At 40.7% G+C, this 22,001-nt stretch overlaps 5 protein-coding genes across 5 annotated transcripts; 2 read left to right on the top strand and 3 right to left on the bottom strand.

Annotated features, from left to right (window-relative positions):
• Positions 1 to 8,765: 8,765 nt before the first annotated feature.
• Positions 8,766 to 9,132, top strand: CCOS01_00183 (uncharacterized protein; the record flags this gene model as incomplete). The annotated part of the gene is made up of 2 exons (XM_060448380.1): positions 8,766 to 8,849; positions 8,929 to 9,132. The coding sequence occupies 2 exons, from the start codon at positions 8,766 to 8,768 to the stop codon at positions 9,130 to 9,132; spliced, it is 288 nt and encodes a 95-aa protein (XP_060319818.1).
• A 458-nt stretch (positions 9,133 to 9,590) lies between these two features.
• Positions 9,591 to 10,007, bottom strand: CCOS01_00182 (uncharacterized protein; the record flags this gene model as incomplete). The annotated part of the gene is made up of 1 exon (XM_060448379.1): positions 9,591 to 10,007. One exon carries the CDS (start codon positions 10,005 to 10,007, stop codon positions 9,591 to 9,593), a length of 417 nt encoding a protein of 138 aa, XP_060319817.1.
• Positions 10,008 to 10,861: 854 nt separating this feature from the next.
• Positions 10,862 to 11,789, bottom strand: CCOS01_00181 (uncharacterized protein; the record flags this gene model as incomplete). The annotated part of the gene is made up of 2 exons (XM_060448378.1): positions 10,862 to 11,281; positions 11,532 to 11,789. 2 exons carry the CDS (start codon positions 11,787 to 11,789, stop codon positions 10,862 to 10,864), a joined length of 678 nt encoding a protein of 225 aa, XP_060319816.1.
• Positions 11,790 to 14,108: 2,319 nt separating this feature from the next.
• On the bottom strand, positions 14,109 to 16,518 carry CCOS01_00180 (aminotransferase class I and II; the record flags this gene model as incomplete). The annotated part of the gene is made up of 2 exons (XM_060448377.1): positions 14,109 to 15,684; positions 15,743 to 16,518. 2 exons carry the CDS (start codon positions 16,516 to 16,518, stop codon positions 14,109 to 14,111), a joined length of 2,352 nt encoding a protein of 783 aa, XP_060319815.1.
• Positions 16,519 to 18,120: 1,602 nt separating this feature from the next.
• Positions 18,121 to 21,667, top strand: CCOS01_00179 (uncharacterized protein; the record flags this gene model as incomplete). The annotated part of the gene is made up of 6 exons (XM_060448376.1): positions 18,121 to 18,193; positions 18,259 to 18,339; positions 18,411 to 18,690; positions 18,751 to 19,606; positions 19,675 to 20,167; positions 20,250 to 21,667. 6 exons carry the CDS (start codon positions 18,121 to 18,123, stop codon positions 21,665 to 21,667), a joined length of 3,201 nt encoding a protein of 1,066 aa, XP_060319814.1.
• Between the last annotated feature and the right edge of the window lie 334 nt (positions 21,668 to 22,001).

Below are 22,001 nucleotides of genomic sequence, written 5' to 3'. Positions count from 1 at the left end.
ATATTTAGTATATAAATAAATAAAAAGTCGTTAAAGCGCGTTATAAGTTTATAAAGTACTTAAAAATATAGATTATAACGAACGCTATATTAAAGAATATTATAAAGTTTATTTAAAAAGATATTATTTATTATTATAGGATTTATAGTACTTTAATTATTAACGGGGGATAAGAAAATATAAGCGCTATTACTTAGCTTAATTAATAATATAATATTTAGTAAAAAGTTATATTAGCTTATAACCCTCGTACTAACGGGCTTTTTAAAAAAGGTTATTAACTTATTACGTATATACTTCGTATCTAATTAGATTAAAAAAAGAAAAATATTAGATCTATACTTACTACGGCCCTTTTTATAAATAAGATAATTATTAGGGTATCGTTAAGTTATATACCGTTCTATTTTATTTATAGTTATTATATAACGACCCCGATTAAAAAAAAGACGGTAACTTAAAGGGTATTTAATTAAAAAAAAGTATATATAATAGATTAAAAAGTCTAAGCCCGACTATAAGCTTTTACTTCTTTAATAAACGACTAAGAAGCTATAATTAATAAAGTCGCTTAATACTAAACCTAAACCCGTAACCGATTTAACTCCTCGCACTCCCTTTAATTAATAAAATTATAGCTTAGTAATTTAATTCTCGTTTTTAATATCTAATAAAAAATTAATATATTAACTTTTAAAAAACTTAATTATTATTAGTAAGGACCTTTTTATATTTACTTAGCTACTCTAAACGGGTCGTCGTATTAACTAAAGACGCTTATTAATAACCTAATTATAGGGGCTACTTATATTAATAATTAACTTAAAAAGTTTTTAAAATCTTTAAAAAGCCTCTACTTATTACTTAATAAGGCTAATTTTTATAATAACTTTACGTCCGACTTAGCTAACTTTTTATCCTTATAAAATAATATAATTAATATTATAATCCTACCTCTTAACTATAATAATAATATAATAAACTCTAGAGACGAGGATACTTAACTTCTTATTAAATAAACCCGATTATAAATAAAAACCTCTTGAGAAGAGTAAATTACCCCTTACTACTACTAATCCCTAGTATAAGCTACGAATTTTATTTATTAAATATTTATTTTATAAAAATATTACTAAATCCTATTAATTCTCTAATTATCTTTTTATCTAGATCTAAAATAAAGATATAAGGGGATAATAAGAAAAGAAGAATTATTTTTTAGCTATTATAATTAAAAACCCGATAACCCTACTTATTAATTATATAATTATATTAAAAAACCCTACCCCTCTTTTTAAATATTTAAACCTAGTTCCTTATTTAATCGAGCCTATTTAGAATCTAGTTTAGCTTACGTAACTTCTTATTTTACTTATTTTATCTCTAAACGTTAATAACCCTTATAAATTACGAATACGTAATCCCTAGTAAGGTATATTAAAAGGGCGTTTTTAAAAACGGAATTATACTTATCCTCCTCGGCCTTAATAGCTTCGATCTAATTAAAAATTATATAAACTAAAATCTTAACTCTCTTAATATTAACTAGGATTAAAAATACTACCCTACTACTACTTATTATATAATAATAATAATAGCCTTACTTAGGATCGGCCCCGGACTTTTTAATATCTTATTAACCCTAGCTCTTCTTAAAGTAGTATTTCTCGTTTTTAAAATATATATAATTACTATATTAATCGTTAAAATAATCTAATAGAGAAACGTACTTAAAATAAGGGACTATCTTTCTAATTAGCTCCTTAGTATTAAAACCGATATACTTCTAAAAAAACTGCGCGCAATAATTATAAAATATAATATTCTGAACGCTATAAGCCTAAATAAGTAAAGAATTAATAATAGGGGTTCGTTTGCCTAATTACTAAAATAGAGGGCTAAAATAACTAGCATAATTATAACTAATAAAAACCTAATAACTCTATAAAAACGATCTACTTATAATACCCAGTTTATTAATATACTTCTTAACGACGTTCTAATTCGCAATTAACTACTAAAACTTCTAAACTATTTATCTTTTAGTATATTTATTAAACTAAGGATTTATAATATAAAATTCGGTATAAAGCTCTCTAACTAATCTAAAAAAAGTCAACTAACTAATAGTTTTAAAAATCTAAAAAAAAAGAAGTTAAATTAGGATTAAAATTAAAAAGATCGAATAAAGTAGCGCTTACTATAGTTTACTTTTTATTAACCTCTTAAAACTTATAGCCCTAAGTCTTCTAAAAATAAGCTTTCTTAAGAACAAAAGAAAAATATTACTAAGGCTAGACGTCGCAATAAGTAATTTTAATAATTTAATACGTATTATTAATAGCCGAAATATTAAATATAATAAGTAAGTAGATTATATTACTAAAAAAAAAAAAGAGACCGAGTAAAAAGGGATAATTATAATTAAGAAGCTATTATTTAAAAAAAAAAATAAAAAAAAATAGAGGGATTAGAGAAAAGCCTCTATATACCCCCCCTTAAACCTAAAATATTAAAAAAAAAGTACTATAAGCCTCTTAGCTAATTAATACTAAATCATAGCTACTATATAAAAAAAAAAAAAAGTAAATTATAAATCGGGGCCTTCTTATTATTCGTAATTTAGTACCTTCTTTTTTAATTAATAAAGGCCGCCTCGCGATTAATATAAAAGGGTAGCTTTTTACCTAGCTACTTAACTTTTCTTTTTTCTCTCCTTAATTACTACTACTATTATTAAATAGCCGTTTTTAACTTAAATATTCTTTAGCCTTCCCTTATACTTTTAAACCTAAAATACTACTTCTCTATAACTATTATTAATTAAACCTCCCCTAATTTTTACTTTTTAATTTATTATATAAATACTAACCTAGCTATTTATAATAGCCTCTTTACCTCCTATTTTTTTTTTAAGCTAAATAATAAAAAGGACGTAGCGCGAATTTAAAATCTAATTATAATAAAGGGCTTTAAAAACGATACTAAATACTAACTAAAAAGATAGGATTTAAATAGATATATTACTTTTAATAAAACTAACTTTAAAACTATTATAAATACTAAGAACTCTTAGTTCGTTAATTTTAATACGAATTACTAATATAAAGCGTATACTAATTATTACCCGAGCTTAGTACCTAAACGAACTAGCTTCCTTTAAATAATCCTAACCCCTCCTAAATTTAATTATCCTAATTAGCTCGGTATAAGAAACGTACTTCCTTTTTTTAATTAGCGCCCCGAGGCTTTTAAAAATTTAAAAAACCGGAAAACTTAAATAAGTTAGAACTACTATAAAATAATAGAAGTTCTAACTAATTATTATAACTTTTAAAAACGCTTATTATATAAAAACTAAATTCGAAAATACGAGATCGGATCTATAATAAAAGTTATAATACGAGACCTCGTTTTAGTACGTAATATAGTTATAATTAAAAAGGAATAAGAGAGCACTTTTAAACTAAATAAAACCCCTACTCTAAACCCTTAAACTTAAGAAACTATATAAAAAATTAAGATTTTAATATACTTAATAATTTTTTTTTTATATTAACGATCTAAGCTATTTTATAAAAATAATTATTAACTAACGGGATAATATAGTTTATTAATATAATCCGAAATAAGTTCTTAGCTATTTAGAGAGGATATTTATTAATAATATCTAAGTACTAAAAGCTTTTTATAATTAAATTAATATACCTCTTTATATTTAATAACTAATTAATATAAGCGCTTACGTAATCCTTATAGTATAATAACTAAGTAAATAGGAATATAGTTTGTATATACTTAAATAGTTTCGTAACGCGGTTTAATACGGCTAGCTTAACCTAACTTATAACCTATATTAAATAATTTATAAATATTTTAAACCGTTCGATAATAAGCTCCGTACGGCTTAAATTTAATAAATTAGCTACGAGTTTTAATATAATAATAATTACCTTTTTAACGTAATAAAACCTCCCCTAAGTAGGTTTTTTAAAAAAATAATATATAATCGGGACTTTAAAAATAGGCCCTATACTAACTTAAATAACTTTAACTATATTATAACTAATACTTTTAAAATACTAACCCCCTAAAAATCCGGTTCTTACTTACTTAGCTTTAAATTTATTAACTAAAATTTAAGAATTTATAACCCCCGTAATTATAATTATTATACTCTAATCGATCTTATATATTTTAAAAAATAAAAGGGAATAATTAAAAGCTTTAAATAAGGGCTTACCGCCCTTAAAAAGTCGCCCTTATTATCTCGATCTTTAAAAATACTAAAAAATACTTAGGGATCCTTAATAAGTAGCGACCCTAATCGGACTCTATAGGTAATTAAATTAATAAAAGCTACTAATTAGTATTTAAATACTATTATTAATAATTAACTTATATACCTAATTAATACCCCTAAGATTTATTAAGTTACGTAGTCCTTATTAAATATATTATTACTTAAATTACTACTACGCCTTAGCCCGGCTCTTAATAAAACTAATCTAAGTAACTAAGAAAATAGCCCCTCGAATACTCTAATTAGGGGTAAGAGTAGCCCTACTATAAAAACTCTAATTAAAATACCGAGGGTTTAGTTAAAATAAGAAGCTATTAAATATACGCTCTCTAAATATAATCGGACTATATAAAAAAATAATAAACGCTAATATCGAGAGCTAGCTAAGTTTTATTAAGACCTCTTATAATATTATAATATATATAAAAATAAAGCCGATATTAATAAGAATATAAAAGAATAATAAGTTAATTAATACGACGACTTAATTATAAAAACTATATATATAACTCTAGCCTATGCTCTTTAAATACTATTATTAATAAAAAAAACTAAAAAGAACTAGGGTAATAAAAATTAAGATCGGGAAATTATTAAAAAGGAATAGGACGAGAACTAAGTAAAGCTAGTAAAAAAAGTAAAAAAAGTAAAAGAAATAACTATAAAAAAAAAGGGTAAGTAGAGAGCTTAATATAATTAACTATATATAATAATTAGGACTAATTTAAAATAATTTCTTTTTATAAAGGATTAGGGAAAAAGAAATTAGGGGACGATTAAAATAAGGTAGGGTAATTAATCTTAGTAATTTTTTTTTAAAAACTAATTAAGTATAAATATTTACGAGAGGGCTAATCGGAGTAAAATATAAAAAAAAAAGCCCTAATTAAAAATAGTAAGTTTAATAGCGCGGATTTTTATTTTAATTATATATATACTTTTTAAAATCGAACTAGAGCCTTTTTAATAATTTATTTTTAAATATAATAATATAAGACGATTAAGAAGTCTACCTTTCTAATCTAGCTAATACTATCCTCTTTCTTTTAGTTATAACTCCGTTAATTAAGGCCGTATTAACCTAATTAAAGGAGGTATTTTATATTATTTTTATAAGTATTAATAGTTTTTTTAAAGCACCGTACTGCGAGAGTCCTTTATACCCTATACGTTTTTAATATATAAAATATCTTAACTAAGGAGCGTATAGCCCGATTACGAGCTAATTAAAAAGCTTTATAACCCCTTATATAAAAAATATATAAAACGTATAAATAATAAACTAATAAAACTAAAATAAATATATTATATAAAATAAATAACTAAGTATTATTATTAAAAAAAAATATTAAAAAATAGCGCCTTAATTAGAAATTAGTTAATAAATATCTAGGCCTATTTAAAATTAAATTAATAATTAAAATAGCGGGGGTTACTTACTAACTAAATATACTAACGTAATATAAAATATATAACGTATTTTATATATCCCTACTTAAACTATATTAATATTATAAAGAAGCCCTTTAGAAACCCTTACTTATTAAAAATATAAATAGGGAGCTACTTTATAAAATAAAAAATATTATATAATATAGAGGGCTAAAGAAGAAGTAATAATACCTAATTAAGTAAAAAGGATATAGTAATAATAAAAATATATAAGAACTAACTAAGTATATTAAAAATATAATATTAATTAAGATATATAAAGAACGAGTTTTAATTAGGTAGCGTACCCTAGCTCTTAATAAGCCTAATAATATAGCAAACTAATTATTAATAATAAAAAAAGGGGGCTATATAATTATAACTAAGTAATATAAACGTACTAATTACGAGCGGCTTTTCTAATTCTTAGGACCTATAAGAGGACCGCCCTTATATATAGAGGGGCCACCCTTATCCTTATTCTTAAGATTATTAAAAAAAAAGTAGTTACCCTATTATTAATAAATTTATAAATAATTAGCTATAAATACGGAACGTAAGCGAGGTAACTATACTACTTCTAGAATATTATTTAAATAGTATACCTTATTATAAATAGTATATAATAATACGATTATTATATCGTTACGGAATAAAAATATAATATAAGAAGAGCTTATAACTACCTTATTATTATTACTATTAATAACGGAGGTAAAACGGGCCTCCTTATTAGCGTACTTAAGTACCCTTTATATATTACTAATAGTAATTCTATAAGTTTATTAAAACTATAAAATAATATTAGTAACCTAAGTAATAATAATAATAGAGTAATAATAGAGTAATAAACCTCTAAATTATAAACGTTATTATTTAAAATAAGAGTAGTATTTTAAAAAGTTCGTATTATAAATTCCGCAGATTTAGGGACTTAAAATATTATTAATTAATATATAAAAAAAGTAATAGAGTAGTAATAGTACTAAGCGCTTATTATATTTTTATAAAAATAGTTCTATATAATATACTTTATATAATGTATACTAGATTTTAAAAAAATATTAAATAAAAGAGTAAACTAAGGGCTATAAATTACTAACTTAGCTAATTATAATACTTAATTTTTAGATTAAATACCTTATATATAACGTAAGTAAAGTAGGGGAGTAAGCGTACTTAACTAATTACGATCTTTTTAGTATTTATTTTTTTCTTCTTTTTAATAAAAGTTTATAATAGTTAGTATAAATAGCGTATAAATAGTAATATATATACGAAGTTAGGGTAAGTAAAGGGGATATTAAGCTTTTTAAATAAACGGCTACTACTACCGCTACTAGGCATACTTATAGTACTAATAACTAGTCCGCTACTAATTATAGTAACGTTACTAAAAAGAACTATACTTATATTAAAATAGAATTAATAATAAACATAGTATAACTCTAAAAAAAACTAACTTAAATATAAGGAGTATAAAAAATTAAAGGATTTAAAAAATATTTATTAGCTATAAAATTTATATAATAAAGAAGTAGCGTAAATACTAATAAAAATAAAAAACTATATATAATTAAAATAACTATAAATAAATAAAAAAAAGAAATTAAAAATCGTAATAATTTAAAAGGGGGTTAATATTAATAAATAAAAATAGGGTAACGACTACTTAAGTACCGGTAGTTATAAAAAACGGATTATAAATAAGAATAACCTAAGTATAGAATTATAAAGCTAACTAAATTTATTATTTAAAATAAGAAGTCTATACTCGGGCTAATAAACGCCGCTTCTACCTACCCTCGTACTATATATTAAAAAATTTTATAAATAAAAAATTAATATAGCGTACGTAAATTATAAATAGCTTTTAAAATAAAGCCTAGAGGAGGGAGTATTTTATTAGGCCTCGTTAATTAAACCCCGTTAGTTAAGGGATAGCTTAAGGGGTATAAAAAGGGGGATTAAGTAATAAAGGAGTAGTTTAAGTATATATAAAGCGCTAATAATATACCTCGAGGGAAGGGTAGATTTTAGTAATTTATCTTTTAGACCCTAATAGCAGTTGGCCTCTATGAGCTTCTTCCCTGTGTTATATACCTATTGATAGCCTCCGTGGTGCCTGCCCTAGCGCTCTTGCTCAAGGGACTCCTCGCATCTCTTAACACCATTTACCTTACCTTTGATTTATTCTTGAGCAGCAGAACTATCTCAGCACCTTGCGTACCAACTCATTTCGTGGCCATGCTGAGTAATCATGGAAGCCGGGAGGAATCGAAGGAGAGCCTGGAACGGAGGACGGGAGGTCCGAGGGGAGGTGCTGAAGCCTGGGCCGGCCTCCTACCTTCCACGTTCTCCGAGCGTCTCGGGCCAACGTGGATCACGTAAGGTAGCCCTGCGGCGAGTAAGGAGACCGACGGGAGCGTGGCGCCGCGACCAAAGACGTATGTGCCTAATGTGGAAACTTTGCTTCCCGTCCTGCTTGTTTCCTCGCTAAGGTATGTACCTAACGTAAGTTGCTCTTGAGGCTCGCAGGGCATTGCTGAGACCTGCCAATGATGATCTACCTATTAGTCAATTTCTCTTAACTTCAAATTGCTCCTACATTGCCTTGCGCCGAAATGTATGTGAGTTTGGCGACAATATTCGACTCTGCTATCTAATCCGGGTATTCTTCATGACGTACTGCCGAAGAGCGATTCATTCTTTTGCTACATCAGTATCCGTAGCAAAGATTTGGAGCAGCGGTGGCTGTTTTGGCGGTGGTCTTGCGTTTCGGGGCAGGAAGGGAATCATGTGATGTGGCTGTCAATGAATGACGTCGATGTGTGTCTTGACGTCATCTTTTGGGTGTCGCTCGACTATAGTCAATCCCCAACTGGTTCAATCCCACTGCTTCAAAGGTCAATGCATACAAGAAAGACCTCATCTGCTTTTATCTACATACTCGACTTGATTGTACTGTCCATTTACTTTCTCAAATTTTCCCCATAACTCAAAAGGAAAGAAACAAACGTATTTCCACACAATGTCTTCCCAAAACACCAACACCAACACCCAACAACCCGGCCTCATCGCCGGCCATGCCGAATACATCAAAGGCGCCGCTGAGGTAAGTTCACAGACATGCAACGCATTAAATTTCTCCTGCAACGACTAGGCGAGTAGGAGTACTTACAGAATGGAATCAGGCCGCCATTGGCAGCGTTACGGGCTCGCACGCCTGGACCTCGTCTGGAGAGCAAGATAAGGCGCACGCCGCGTCGACGATGAAGGCTGCGGGCGAGCAGCGCGATGCATCAACGCAGGGATATGGCAAGGCGGAGGAGATTGCTGGCAAGGCGTTTGGGTGTGAGGGGATGAAGACGGAGGGTGCTGCAAGTAAGAAGGAGTAGGGTTCATTGCATAAGGTACCATGATGTTCTATTACGATTGGGATTGTACGAATAAGATTTGATATTTGGATTACGAAAGCAATGTAAATAGCACATTCAACAGTGCTGCGCGTCTGGGACGACTTTGGATTCCATTTACTACCTGTGTCTTTTAGGTGTATGTAAGGTCCCCCAAAAGTCTAGGCCTCGAACCTGCTGAATCATCCCATTTGCTCCCTCCGCCTTATAACTCTTCTCTATGGCTGGAAAGTTTCTCAAGACGTTAATGATGCTCAGTCAAAGAAAAGGCCAGTATCCATTGGGCTTTCTGCAAGAATCGTAACGGTTGTTGTTTCCCTTTGCCACCTGCATCTTATTTATGACTGATGGATTCCCCAATGGCGTTCGATGATGGAGAAGAAAGTCTCAATCAAACTATTCACAAGAATTGCGACAAATTTGCGTCCCTATCTACAACGTCAAATACCTTCCTTGCATGCACCAGCCACCAGCCATCTAAGTTCCGACAGCTTCTTTCTCTTGCGGTAAGTCTTGGAATATTCAGCAATGATGTCAAGCACAGAGTCAACCATGGACATTCCACGAATCACGTGGAGCTCAACGGGCGGAATAAACTCCACTGCATCCTTCAAATCACTCTCGTCAATGATCTTGCCAAAGTTCTCGGGGACCTTGACACACAGGTCAAAGATGGCAAAGTCATGGATCCGCGCCACGGGGACAGGCCCGTTGAATTCTGCCAAGACCATCTCTTTGGCCATATGAACCACCGTCGTGAGCGGCTGCGGCTGCAATGAGCTCTTCTTGACAATCTTCTCTTCCTGGGCTTTGGTTGTTGGGGCACTTTCCCCGTTGCTGCGGGCTAAGGCTTTCATGAGAGTCTTTTCGCCATCTCGCGTAATTGCCTTTAGCTTGAAGTGGCAAAAAGGATACAAGGCCCAAAGCCTGGCGAGTGTTCCCGATCCTCGTGAGAAGCTTATCAACCATTCAGACCAGTATTCACAAGCCATACTTAACATCGAGAAGTAGCCGCAGTGAAGATCAACACGCAAAACATGCTCTTAAGTCTTAGAAAGTACACGGAACATACATGTCTTTAGATGACTTTTTATGTGTGCTTAATAGCTCCACTTACATTCGGTTCCTCCTCAATTTTATGCCATTACGAGAATCTGTTTCCAATCGAGGCTTGAATTATAATATTTCCCCAATTTGTCTTTCGCCTGAGGTTGTTGAACTAGACCCGCTATTACTGGCCACCTCTGAAGAACCGGATACCTTCAACCACCCACCGCAAGGGCCAAGACAATCTCTTAAGGGATTTTGACTTGGAGGAACTCCATGCAGAGTCACGCGTTGGTCCATGGATATTTGCATTTTGAATAGATTAAGTGGTGGCGGGCCACGCTTAGTAGGAGCTGATTTGGCGCCAATCTTCGAGTCGGGCGTGACGGTATAGCAGCCGAAGGCAGCATCTCAAGATCAATTTGATCCGGAGCTAATAGGACGAAGTTTATAACTTTATGGGAATCATACTATTTCAAGATTTTCATTATGCCTACGGTCCTAGTCTGCCTGTAAGGACTGGCTCCAGTAGGAAACCCTTTAACCCACCATGTTCAATCGACTGCCCCATGAATAGAAACCAATTCGCTCTCTGAAACTCCTAGTCCTCAACGCCACCACCTAGCAAAATGCCTGGTATTTTCCAAAGTTCCCGTAGCGCCAATTACCACCCGCCATTCTGCTTGCGACGAATCTCCTGGTCAAGCTGGTCCTTCATATTCTGGCGTCTCTGGATCTCGTCATCGAGGCGGTCCTTCATGCGCTCCCTGTTGCGAATCTCCTGGTCGAGTCTGTTCTTCTCGGAGTAGTCGCAGTTACCGCCGCCATTACCAGAGCTGAAGCCACCGCCAGAGTTGAAGCCACCACCGTTGTTTCCGTTCTTGTATGCTCCGCCGTTTCCGAATGATCCGCCGTTGCCATATGTGGCAGCAGCGTTTACATTTTTGGCAGCTTCAGCTCGGGTCTCGATGGAAGCGACGGAATCGACTTCAATGTCTGGGACGTTGCGACCACTCAACAGTGGTGTTGCGATAACGCTGGAGATGAGGGTGGCGATGAAGAGGTTCTTGATGGCAACCATTTTCTTGGAGTTATAATAAGCCGAGATGCTCGAGGCGAAGTGTAGGAGGATTTGATTAGTTACGGAGATGTTTCTAGGTGAGGTGGTCTTGAGTGAGATGAGCTTGTTCGATGAGGCTGCTGATCAGAAACTGTCGATGAAGGTGGAAATACACTCTCCTTATGTACTTCTTCTGTTCTTAGAGTCAAAACCACTGATGCCGAGACCGACACATCAAAATCTCCCCGTTTAGTCTTTTGACTAGGCAGAGTACGTTCAACGCTATCATGCACATCGAGTGGCCTTGGCCGACAAGCTTCGGCATGGTGAGGTAGGTGACACCATCACAATTCGGCCGCATGCCATCGGCGGTAACCATTTTTCTCCACTTGTTGCGAGCTACGAGCGCGACCACGAAAGTTTTCATCTCCGGTATGCCTTGAGGGAACTGGGCGTTGGGCAGGCCGACGGCACGCTCGGGTGCATACAACATCACGCCTCGCTCGGACCGTTGTCGTTCGTGAGTTGCCATTGTGCCAGTAGCAAGTTCGGATGAAGCCCTTGGAGTTGCTCATGGCTAGCCAGAAAGCGAAAGCCCGTGTGCGAGGGGTTAAGCTTTTTTTCTCTGGGCACAGCCAGATAATAGACCAACACAGTTAGTTATGGGGTGACGACTGCAACATGGAGGCTCGCGACTCAGGCAGGATGCCGGTCGACGACCGTGCATGACTCCCGCCGACAGATGGAAACGAAACTGAATAAGACTTGGCAGGTAGGGCTGGCACATACCAACGGGCTGCGCGCAGCACACGTTCTCTAGGGGGGGGAGGGGGGGAGACAGGATGGGGTTAGAGCAAACGAGGCGGAAACTTCGGCGTAGTGGGCGAAACGTTGATTCCCTTCGCTCGGAGCACCTAGTAGTCATACGCGGCAAGTGGCCGACATTTCTAGAAACACCACGCTAGTCTTCACAGGGTCTCTTTTGCCGACATAACTTGCATAGCCCAGAGCTTAACGGGTGATCGTCAGCGGTCTGGAAGAGGTCGATGCGTGACATGTTGGTTGGCGGGCATCCCACGCGGTCTCCGGTTCGATCGTAACTTTCCGTGGATAGTTAACGATAGCGAGGGCCTACCGACGAACCCGACGGGGTGGTAGAGACGGGAAGCCGTCGATCATCGAAGTGCGCTTCCGCCTTGGAGCCCAATGGGCGATCCCCCAACCGATTGCCGACGCGACCACGCTTTGCTACACGTTGACTTCGGCGTTTGATCTGCCCTGTCGGCGGGTAGCACTGAGGTGCTGCCGAATGTGCTCTAACTGTATGCTTATTTCGTAGTAAAGCTCGGAACCACACGCTATTCGCTGTCGGTTCACGAGTCCGAGATTCACCTTGCCCACTTACTTAGTACGCTGTTCAGGCGTGCTCGTTCGATTTTCTCCATAACTCATAATATAACACTTAGAACCATGCCTATGTTTTGTTCAGCAGGCGTCACCCTCAGCTTGTCCTTGAGAAAAGAGTCGACCTGCCAGATCGAGCTCAGAGTTCTGCCAGATATGCGTCTCATGCTTTGCTGTCATTTGACTCCTGTAAAGCAAGGCAGAGTTCCAGCTTCCACGTACGCGTCGCCGATGCCATGGAGGAGTCTGATTTGTTACCCCCCTGTCAATCCATTAGCCTCGTCCAATGCCAGTGCCCCAATCATTTTAAACACTTCTTAGCTCCTCGTTTGAGTCCTTGAAATCCCCGTAGTCCCCGCCTGTAACCCCGCCACTTAGACCACGCCCGCTTGGTGTCAGTTAAGCTTTTTTGTGTCTGGGATCAAGGGTCGTGAATTTGTCAACGCAACATGCCCGGCTAGGCGGTCGGCCGAGACTTACTATTTGCCCGGACCAAGAAATATTGTGTAGTAGTCGCCAATCGTCATGGGGATGCAGCTAAACATTCATTGTCAGTTCGACCAATTCTTGTACCACCTCAAGATTGTGCGGCAAATCCATCCACGCTTTTCAAGTTCTGCTAACTTTTCCTAAGCATTTTTTTTTTTGAAGCTGCAGTAGTCTGCCACAGCTGGCCGACCAAGTGTTTACCGCCATTACCAGGCAGGCAGCAAACTTATCTTGCCAAACGATCATACTAATCTGAATACACCCCTTTCGAAGCTTGCCAGGTTATGAATCTCCCGCTTTGGACATAGTTTTCCCTAATTAATTCAAGAAATCGGTGAAAAGTAGATCTCATCTGGTCAGAATCCCTGCGGAACATCGATCTCCGGTTCCTTGATGAAGAGTATCTGAAACTTCGACAGCCTTCAGAAGAACTATTCTGATTCCACACATTGGCACACTGGAATACACTGGGCGATTGAGCTTGTCTAGATGTAGCTTTTATGTGGCGATTGCCGAATTGGACAGAGCTGGGTGTGGCTTGAGCGATAGTTTGGCTTAACTACCTTAGTTGGCTATCATGTCTATATTTGTGTCTCCAACTCAACTCTCTATGCTTGCCTTACTGAAACTTTGTGGAGATTTGGGTCTCTCCACTTCGGAGTCAAAACCTTTCTTGGGCGGCACGTGGGCGGCAATAATGACATTTTGCCCCTCAGGGCATTTGCGAACTCACTAGGAAGAATCACACATTAAATCAAACCGTATGGTGTTTTCCCGAAACAACTCAACTTAACAGGGGCGACTGAATTTGAGATTGGATTAAATATAGATTTGTTTCAATAAAATGGATGACCAGAGAAAGATGTAGGTTCTTCGCATCAAGCAGAGCATAGTGATGCCATTCTCCTCGCTCCCAGCGCCCTACACCAGTATGAGTCTCAAGCCTCTTTGAGAGCTGTTAGATAGATGTAAGGTTCCACTCTAGGGCACCTCGCAACATGTCCATGATGAAGGGCGGTGGAGATGTAGTGAACATATAACCCCTGCTTGTGTATCGGAGCTCTCGAATCAAGCTCTGTGGTCCGGTGAGAAACCCCGCGGGCAAGCCAAAAATTCGGTTGAAAGATCCGCAAACCAAGACGTGAATGTTCGTCCGCGAGGGGAACGAGATGAGTTGCCTTGGGTCCAAGTATTGAGAAGTGCAGTGGAGGAGGATGGTCATGACGGACTCTGGACCTGTGATGGCAGCAATCTCTTCGAGGATAGACGAAAGCAGATGGTGTGCCGAATCCTCTCCAACGCGGACGTAGACCGTAAGACATAGCTTTCTGTTTCTTCGATAGAGCTTTCTAACCTGTTGTACAAGTTGAAAGAGATCGACGTAACCCAGTAAAGTAGGGGCATCCTTTTTTGATGCCATTGCAAGGCCATCCCGAACAAACTGGGATGCGCCTCGTTCAAACAGCATGAAATGCTTCGTATGTCCTATCAGAGGGCGTGCAAGCGCTGCTATAGTGGAAGCCAACCCGATAGAGGCGTCCGCATAGGTCAAGGCGGCTTCCATGCCCGTGGCACGAGCAATGAGGTCCTCAACCACAAGATGGGGAGGAAACGTGCCGCAGATCCATCTGGCACCGCCTGCTCCAATGCCATACTGAGCACGAGATCCATGACCTATGTCGAGAATTCGAGGACCGCAAGTGCTATCGAAAAGCTGCCTCTGGTCGCTGTGCGGTCCCATGGCAGCGTCCATCTTGATCAAGCTGCGTACCCAGTCAAAGACCTTGGAGGCCTCGTTGCAATCCTCCTCCCCATCGAAATCTTCTACTTTGGTCTTGAAGAAAGAACGAGATATCTTTCTCATCCTCCTCATACCAACGCTTGCTGCAGCGCGGATAACAGCATCAACAAGCCTGTTCACCTCCTCGTCTGTGAAGTCCGCCGAAAGATTGATTCGAACTCTGCTCTCCCAGAAAGGCACTGCTGGAGTGCAAACTGGTGTCGCCAGTAGTCCGGCGCATCTCAGGGCGTAAGAGAGCTTCGCAGAAAGGCTAGGCCTGCCGGTGTAGATAGGCAGAATCGGTGTACCGACGTCACCATAAACGAATATACCGAAGCGTTCCAGTTCCTCGCGACAGAATCGGGCAATTTCAACAAGCCGTTGGAGGCTACGACGGATTCGATGTGGCTGCCCCAGTACCCATAACGTCTGGACCATTGTCGAGCTAGGCAAGGAGACATTGTCCTGGTCGTCGAGGCCGTCGATGTGCTCACGGATGATGTCCTGAAAGACAGCCTTCCCGACGATTATGCCACCAATACCACCGACAGCTTTGGAAAGTGTTCCAGTGCGAATGTCAATCAGATCCCAGGGTAACGGGCTCTCTGGGTGGTGGTCGTTCCAGTATTCGAGGCATCCGCGACCCGTCTTCCCAAGAGAAAGGAAGGAGTGAGCCTCGTCGCAGTAAAGAGTGAATTCGTAGTCCTTCTTCAAACGATGTAGGAGATCCAGGGGGGGTACATCGGCTTCCATACTGCGGTGTCTTAAGTCAGTACCCAACCCACAAAAGGTACAAGATGATTTTCACAGACCTGTAAAGACCTTCTATGGCCACTATCACATTGACAGACTCATCAAAATACCCGCTCAGTAAGGTTTCAAGGTGCTCCATATTGTTGTGCTTGAACTTTCGCAAGTTTGGTGAGGGGGCCAGAAACACGCCGGTGAACATCGAGTTGTGGCAATTCTCATCCATGATGACCACAGTGGAGCAATCGATCAATGCCGGCAGCGCGATATAGTTAGATCCATATCCAGTGCTAGTGGTGAAGCAAAAGTCTGCTCCAAAGAAGTCTGCGATTGCAGGATTCGTTTCGTCTCGGAGAAGGGGAACAGCCTGTGTGTCGGACACCGGCAGTGCTTCCAAACACAGCCGCTGCAACTCCTCAGCCTGGGAAGTAGCCTTGTAGAAGCCAGCATAGTTGTGAGAAGCTCCGTTGACAAGATTCGTCACGGAACCCAGTGCGTCAGAGGCTTCGACTCGGCCGAGACATTGTGTGGTGAGAACACGATAGTTTGCGCCCCACCAATTGAAAAGGGGCTCGACGTAGTTGTAGGAGAATAGGCCTTTCTGGGAGATCGGCCTGCGCGTGCCCTTGTTCTCGTTCAACAGGACTCGGAGTCTTGTGATTGCTAATCGAACTAGCTCACGGACCTTCTCGGTGCTTGTCACACGCGGAGGTCGACGTGTCTTGGGGGCGGCGAGGGATGACGTGGTACTAGTCGAGAGACTTGAGAAAGTACGCTTGCGTTCCGAAATCTCAGAGACAGCTGAGATCGAGACAACGACACTTTTGATATCACCCATTTCTTGCCCAGAAACTTTCCAGTCGCCCTCTGAAGAATAGAATGTAGAGAGTGAGCAAGGTATGTATCGAAAGGCAGGATAGGTTGGGACGAGGCAGGCGATCCAAGTGCCGGTAGAATACTGCCTTCGGGGACACAGAGAGCCTTTTCTAATTATCGTGAGTTCGCCTCCCGGACGCGCACCCTAGATACGGTCGAGGCAGTGGAACACGGCACTGCTCCACGATACTCAGTGCTCGCAGGAGCGAGCGAAAGGGCCCAGGATCCATCCTCATCAGACACAAAGTTGATCACCTGGGTATTCATTCAGTCCCTAAGCGCCACATCCTCCATCTTTTTGCTTTCTCCTCACAATACTGACCTCCTTTCCCTCTGTGGCTCTGTTGCTTTGATTGTGGAGTGAGCGATTTCTGACACATTTGTGAGGATAGAGCAGTGCCACATGCTACCGACGAAGTGCGCCCGCAAGTCGATACTTGTTTGGCATAGTGCGGTTGCTCATAAATGACCAGCCTAAGCATAATTGTTCGAGAGAAGGTATCGCGAGCTCTTCAGACTTCACACAAGTACAACGGAGGCATCTGGGCGAGTTATGTATGAGGGATTTGTCTTGGCGGTCTAGTCAATTGGGGATTCGGGGGACGGGCGCTTGACACTACTTATTTATGGGGAGCAGTAAGCTTTTCTGACTTTAGCATGGTCCCCATTCGCCAGTCAACTCCTTGTCGGCTTTCCTGTCTGGGGTAAAGTGCAGGGCAGTTGTGCGTATATGCAATGCGGTATTAATCTCCAACGTCTTTGGAGCTCTGACGGCAGTTCTCCATGCGGTGGCCCTGGCAAGTCTTCCTTTGTGTATCTGGAGGCCTCCGCGTTGTAAACAGCCATTCTGCTAGAAGGAAAAAATACCTTTCACATGAGAAGGCCATCTTGAAAGATACCTCAACTTGACTTTAGTAGTCTCGTCACAATGATATGACCTCGCGTATGACTGTCAGTGGAGCCGGACGTTGTGCGAGCTCCGACATATGCTCTCTCGCCAACGTGACCCGCGGCTTGACTAGTCGGGATTTCGACCACGGCTCAAAGTCCTATCCAAGAAGACAAACCTTCTGACAGAATATTTCCGCAAACGGTGCTGTAAGTTAGTGGTTCTGTCGAATTCCCATGTATCCTTTCGACGCGGGAAGGTTTGGAGGTTACGCCTTTGGCGAAAATCCCTCGTGGGTCTGAAGAAACCATTAACGGCTGTAGCTGCCGAAGCTGAGATGGTCTGCTTTTATTTGCTCCTTCATTGAAAACTTTATTTTGTCTCGATCATGAGACGTACTCCGCGCAGCGCAGAAGCATCTGGAGAGACTGGTAATTAGCATATTGGCTTCCGTCGGAATAGAGCCTTCGAAGGCATCCTGCGCATCCCCTAGCGAAGCTGTCAGTGAAGTCATTGTGTAAAATCTCGGCATTGTTCCTGACATTTTCCTCAACCCACGGTCTAGAAACCTTGGGATTCCAAACCATCTCAAGTGAAATATCTATCCAGTCTCTTCTATATCTTGATATCCTCAGAGCAAATCTGTCACAGATCATTTCCTGCCGAGTCTCAGCCATGCACATAGGTATTGATGAAGAGTCAGCCAAGCTTTCTCTTGGCATTGAAGTCCCTATTCCCGGGCCAAAACGTATGTTGTTTGCAACAAACAGTCCTCCATCTGAATCAAGGGACACAATATTGATCAGGTCTTAGCATTGCCTATCCTCGGCAACATCTTGGACATCGATCTCGTCAGCCCTCTGGACTCCCTTATTGGGCTTGTTAGCGAATACGGTGAACTTTTGGCGTTTTTTGTTCTTTTCCATCCAACACACTTGTGCGAGTTCATGGTGCTGATTCTCCAGGCCCCATTTTCTCTCTTACCTTTGCCGGCACGAGGGAAATAACAATCTCAAGTCGCGAGCTTGTGAATGAAGTCAGCGATGAGAGCCGGTTTTCCAAGATCGTCACGAGTGGTATTGAGACAATGCGAGCAGCAGCCGGCGACGGGCTCTTCACAGCGCAGCACAATAATCATACTTGGGGTGTGGCACACCGCATCCTCATGCCGGTGTTTGGACCCTTGAAAATTCGCAGCATGTTTGACGATATGAACGATCTTTCTGAGCAGTTATGTCTCAAGTGGTGAGCAGATTACGATGCAACATCCGGACATCTCGTGACCCACTGGCTAACAAGCGATAGGGCCCGACATTGTCATTCTGCACCTATTGAGGTGGCCGATGATTTTACTCGGCTGACACTGGACACCATTTCTCTCTGCGCCATGGACTATCGCTTCAATAGCTTCTATCTCGACAAGAAGGCACATCCATTCGTGGAGAGCATGGTGGAAGTCCTCGCTGAAGCGGATCTACAAGCCGTTCTTCCTGACGTTTTCAGCCTCCTTCGGCCCAGAGCGATGTCCAAGTTTCGAAATAACATCGAGCAGATGCAGGCTACTTGTCGCGATATCATTGCTCAGAGGCGTCAAGCTAACGGCAAAAAGATACCCAACGACCTCCTCGATGCTATGCTCAACGGCAAGGACGCGGAGACTGGTGACTCTCTGAGCGAAGAGGCAATCGTACACAATATCATCACTTTCCTAGTCGCCGGTCACGAGACTACTTCAGGTCTTCTGTCTTTCGCCATCTACTACTTGGTAGAGCATACCCAGGAGTTGAAGAGGGCACGGGAGGAGGTGGACAGGGTCGTGGGTCATGGTCCAATCAATGTGGACCATCTTCAGCAACTCCCCTTTTTGGACTCCGTCTTCCGAGAGACATTGCGTCTTATGCCCACAGCGCCTGGATACTATGTTACACCATTTAAGGACGAGATCATCGGTGGAAAGTATCTGGTTAAGCCAGGTGAGGCTTTGTGTGTTCTCCTGCACACACTTCACCGTGATCCCAAAGTTTGGGGTTCCGATGCGGAAGAATTCAGGCCTGACAGGATGAGAAACCTGGAAGACATCCCTCAGAATGCCTGGAAGCCTTTCGGCAACGGTATGCGTGGTTGTATTGGTCGAGCCTTCGCTTGGCAGGAGGCCCAACTCGTAAGTCGCCCAATCCTTCAGATCCTGACTTTTTTCCTCATGTTCCTGGTGGCTCACGACTGTTGTAGGTTATCTCAATGATTTTGCGCAACTTCGACCTTTCTAAAGGCGACCCCGACTACAGACTCAAGGTCAAGCATCTTCTCACCATCAAGCCCGCCAACTTCAAAGTTCGTGTTAGCTTAAGAAATGACAAACGCCCGACGGACTTCCTGAAAAGCCTGAAAACGATTCCGGAGCCCATGCCGAAGCCCATTGCCAATCCTACGGTGATCAGCCCTTCGTTGCTCGGCCCAATGACCATTTTATTTGGTTCAGATACAGGCACCTGCGAGGCAGTGGCTCAGAGAATCGCCGTTGAAGCTGGGTCGAAGGGATACAACCCAGTAGTCATGCCTATGAATGACGCAGTTGATCAGCTACCGCAGAATCAGCCTGTCATTCTTGTCTCTGCTTCCTATAACGGGCTACCGTCTCGCAACGCAGCCATGTTTGTGCCTTGGGTTCAAGGTCTCAAGCTCGGAGACTTGCAGCATTTGAAGTATGCTGTTTTTGGTTGTGGTATGTTCTAGTTCCCGCAGGCCCCTGAAGATACGCACTGGTGGCTTCGTATTCATACACAAACTGACGATAAGTTTCACAGGTCACAGAGATTGGCCAGCGACTCTATTCAAAGTTCCCAGGTCTCTTGATTCGATTCTTGAAACAGCCGGAGGACAGAGGCTGTGCACACTGGGAGTCGCAGACACAGCAGCTACTGATGTCTTCTTCGAAGTTGAGAAGTGGCTGATGAACGACTTGTGGCCAATTCTCCTGGGATATCCTGCCATGAGAGCGACCAGGCCAAAGTCGGATATCGATGTGGAGCTCACGCTTGAAGATCCCCCACGGGTTACTTTGCGCAGTGGCTTTGTTGCAGTCACAGTCAAGGATTCCCGAGCCTTGTCGGCCGAGGGAGTCCCAGCAAAGAGACATCTTGAGCTAGAGCTCCCACCTGGGACATCTTATGAGGCTGGTGGTCACGTCCACATCTTGCCGGTGAATAGTCCACAGCTAGTGCGCCGAGCTCTATCGTATTTCAGGCTGAGCGGCGATGTTGTCCTCACGATTCAGTCTGAATCTGGACGCCCACTCCCGGTCCCAAGCAATACCCCTGTGACAGCATGGGACCTGTTTGCATCTTATGTCGAGCTGACAGGTGCGGCAACTCCTGGAAATATTCAGGTAATGAGTGAGCTGGCAGTCTCAGATGAGAATCGCAGAGTCTTAGAGACCTTGTCAAAAAGCTTGCTTAGCTCGGAGCCGCGCAATAGGGGCCTCAGTGTCCTTGAAGTACTGGAGTCTTATCCGGATCTCAATCTCCCGCTTTCGGAGTTCCTGATCATGTTACCTCGGATGCGTCCTCGTACATACTCTTTCTCCTCTTCCCCTGCTTGGCAACCCAATTCCGCCACCCTTACTTACACTGTTGAGAAAAAGGGTGTAGCTTCGAATTACTTGGCTTCACTCCGCTCAGGAAGTGTACTCTTCGTTTCACCCTTGCCGTCGACACCTCACTTCTGCCTTCCAAGCGCAGCGACTCAAGCAACGACGCCGGTCATCATGATTGCTGCGGGGGCTGGTCTAGCCCCGTTCAGAGGTTTCATACAAGACCGCGCAATCTCACTACGTTCCGGTGCTACGTTGGCGCCGGCGCTTTTGTTCTTCGGCTGTCATGGACAGCTTCTCGATGACATGTATCGAGATGAACTCGATGGCTTCGAGACTGAAAATGCTGTCAAGGTCTTCCGCGCCTTCAGCCGAGACGGAGATATGTCATGCAAGCATGTAACTGATCAGCTTCGGGACCATCTAGGGGAAGTCTCCGCTCTGTGGGAAGCAGGGGCAAAGTTATATGTATGCGGTGGAAAGAAGATTTCGGATTCTGTGTTCGATGTCCTTCGCATCGCCTTGTTCAAGGATGAGGAAAATACAGGGAAAGAGGCAGGTGCAGCAAATGATGTCCAGAAGTCCTTTGGTATGGCTCCGAAGAGCAGATACGTTGTAGATGTGTTCAATTGAGTAGATTATACTGCTCGTTTTCTTCATACTTTCCAATGCTAAGGCCTATTAATTTGACAGGGCTATTGCGCGCAACTTGACGTGCCACAATCAATGCAGTATGGAGGAGAACTGTTTGAAGGTCCATCAGTATCTACAACCTTGGATGTTCATAAGCCTTCGTAGAGGCGACCCATTTCCTTTGCAAATTATGTACTTCGTTTGCGCTGATCTGAAAGAATGACATCAACTCTCAATTTCTCATAGCCTTCCAATGCTCAGTCGTACGTTCTGTCTAGCTGACCGATCATCCGAAGACCTGCGCCCTTCATCTGACTAGCGCCCTACCGCCGAT

Source organism: Colletotrichum costaricense, assembly GCF_030867565.1.
Source record: "Colletotrichum costaricense strain IMI 309622 chromosome Unknown Scaffold_1.1, whole genome shotgun sequence".
Taxonomy (NCBI): domain Eukaryota; kingdom Fungi; phylum Ascomycota; class Sordariomycetes; order Glomerellales; family Glomerellaceae; genus Colletotrichum; species Colletotrichum costaricense.
This window is presented reverse-complemented; position numbering and strand designations above follow the sequence as displayed.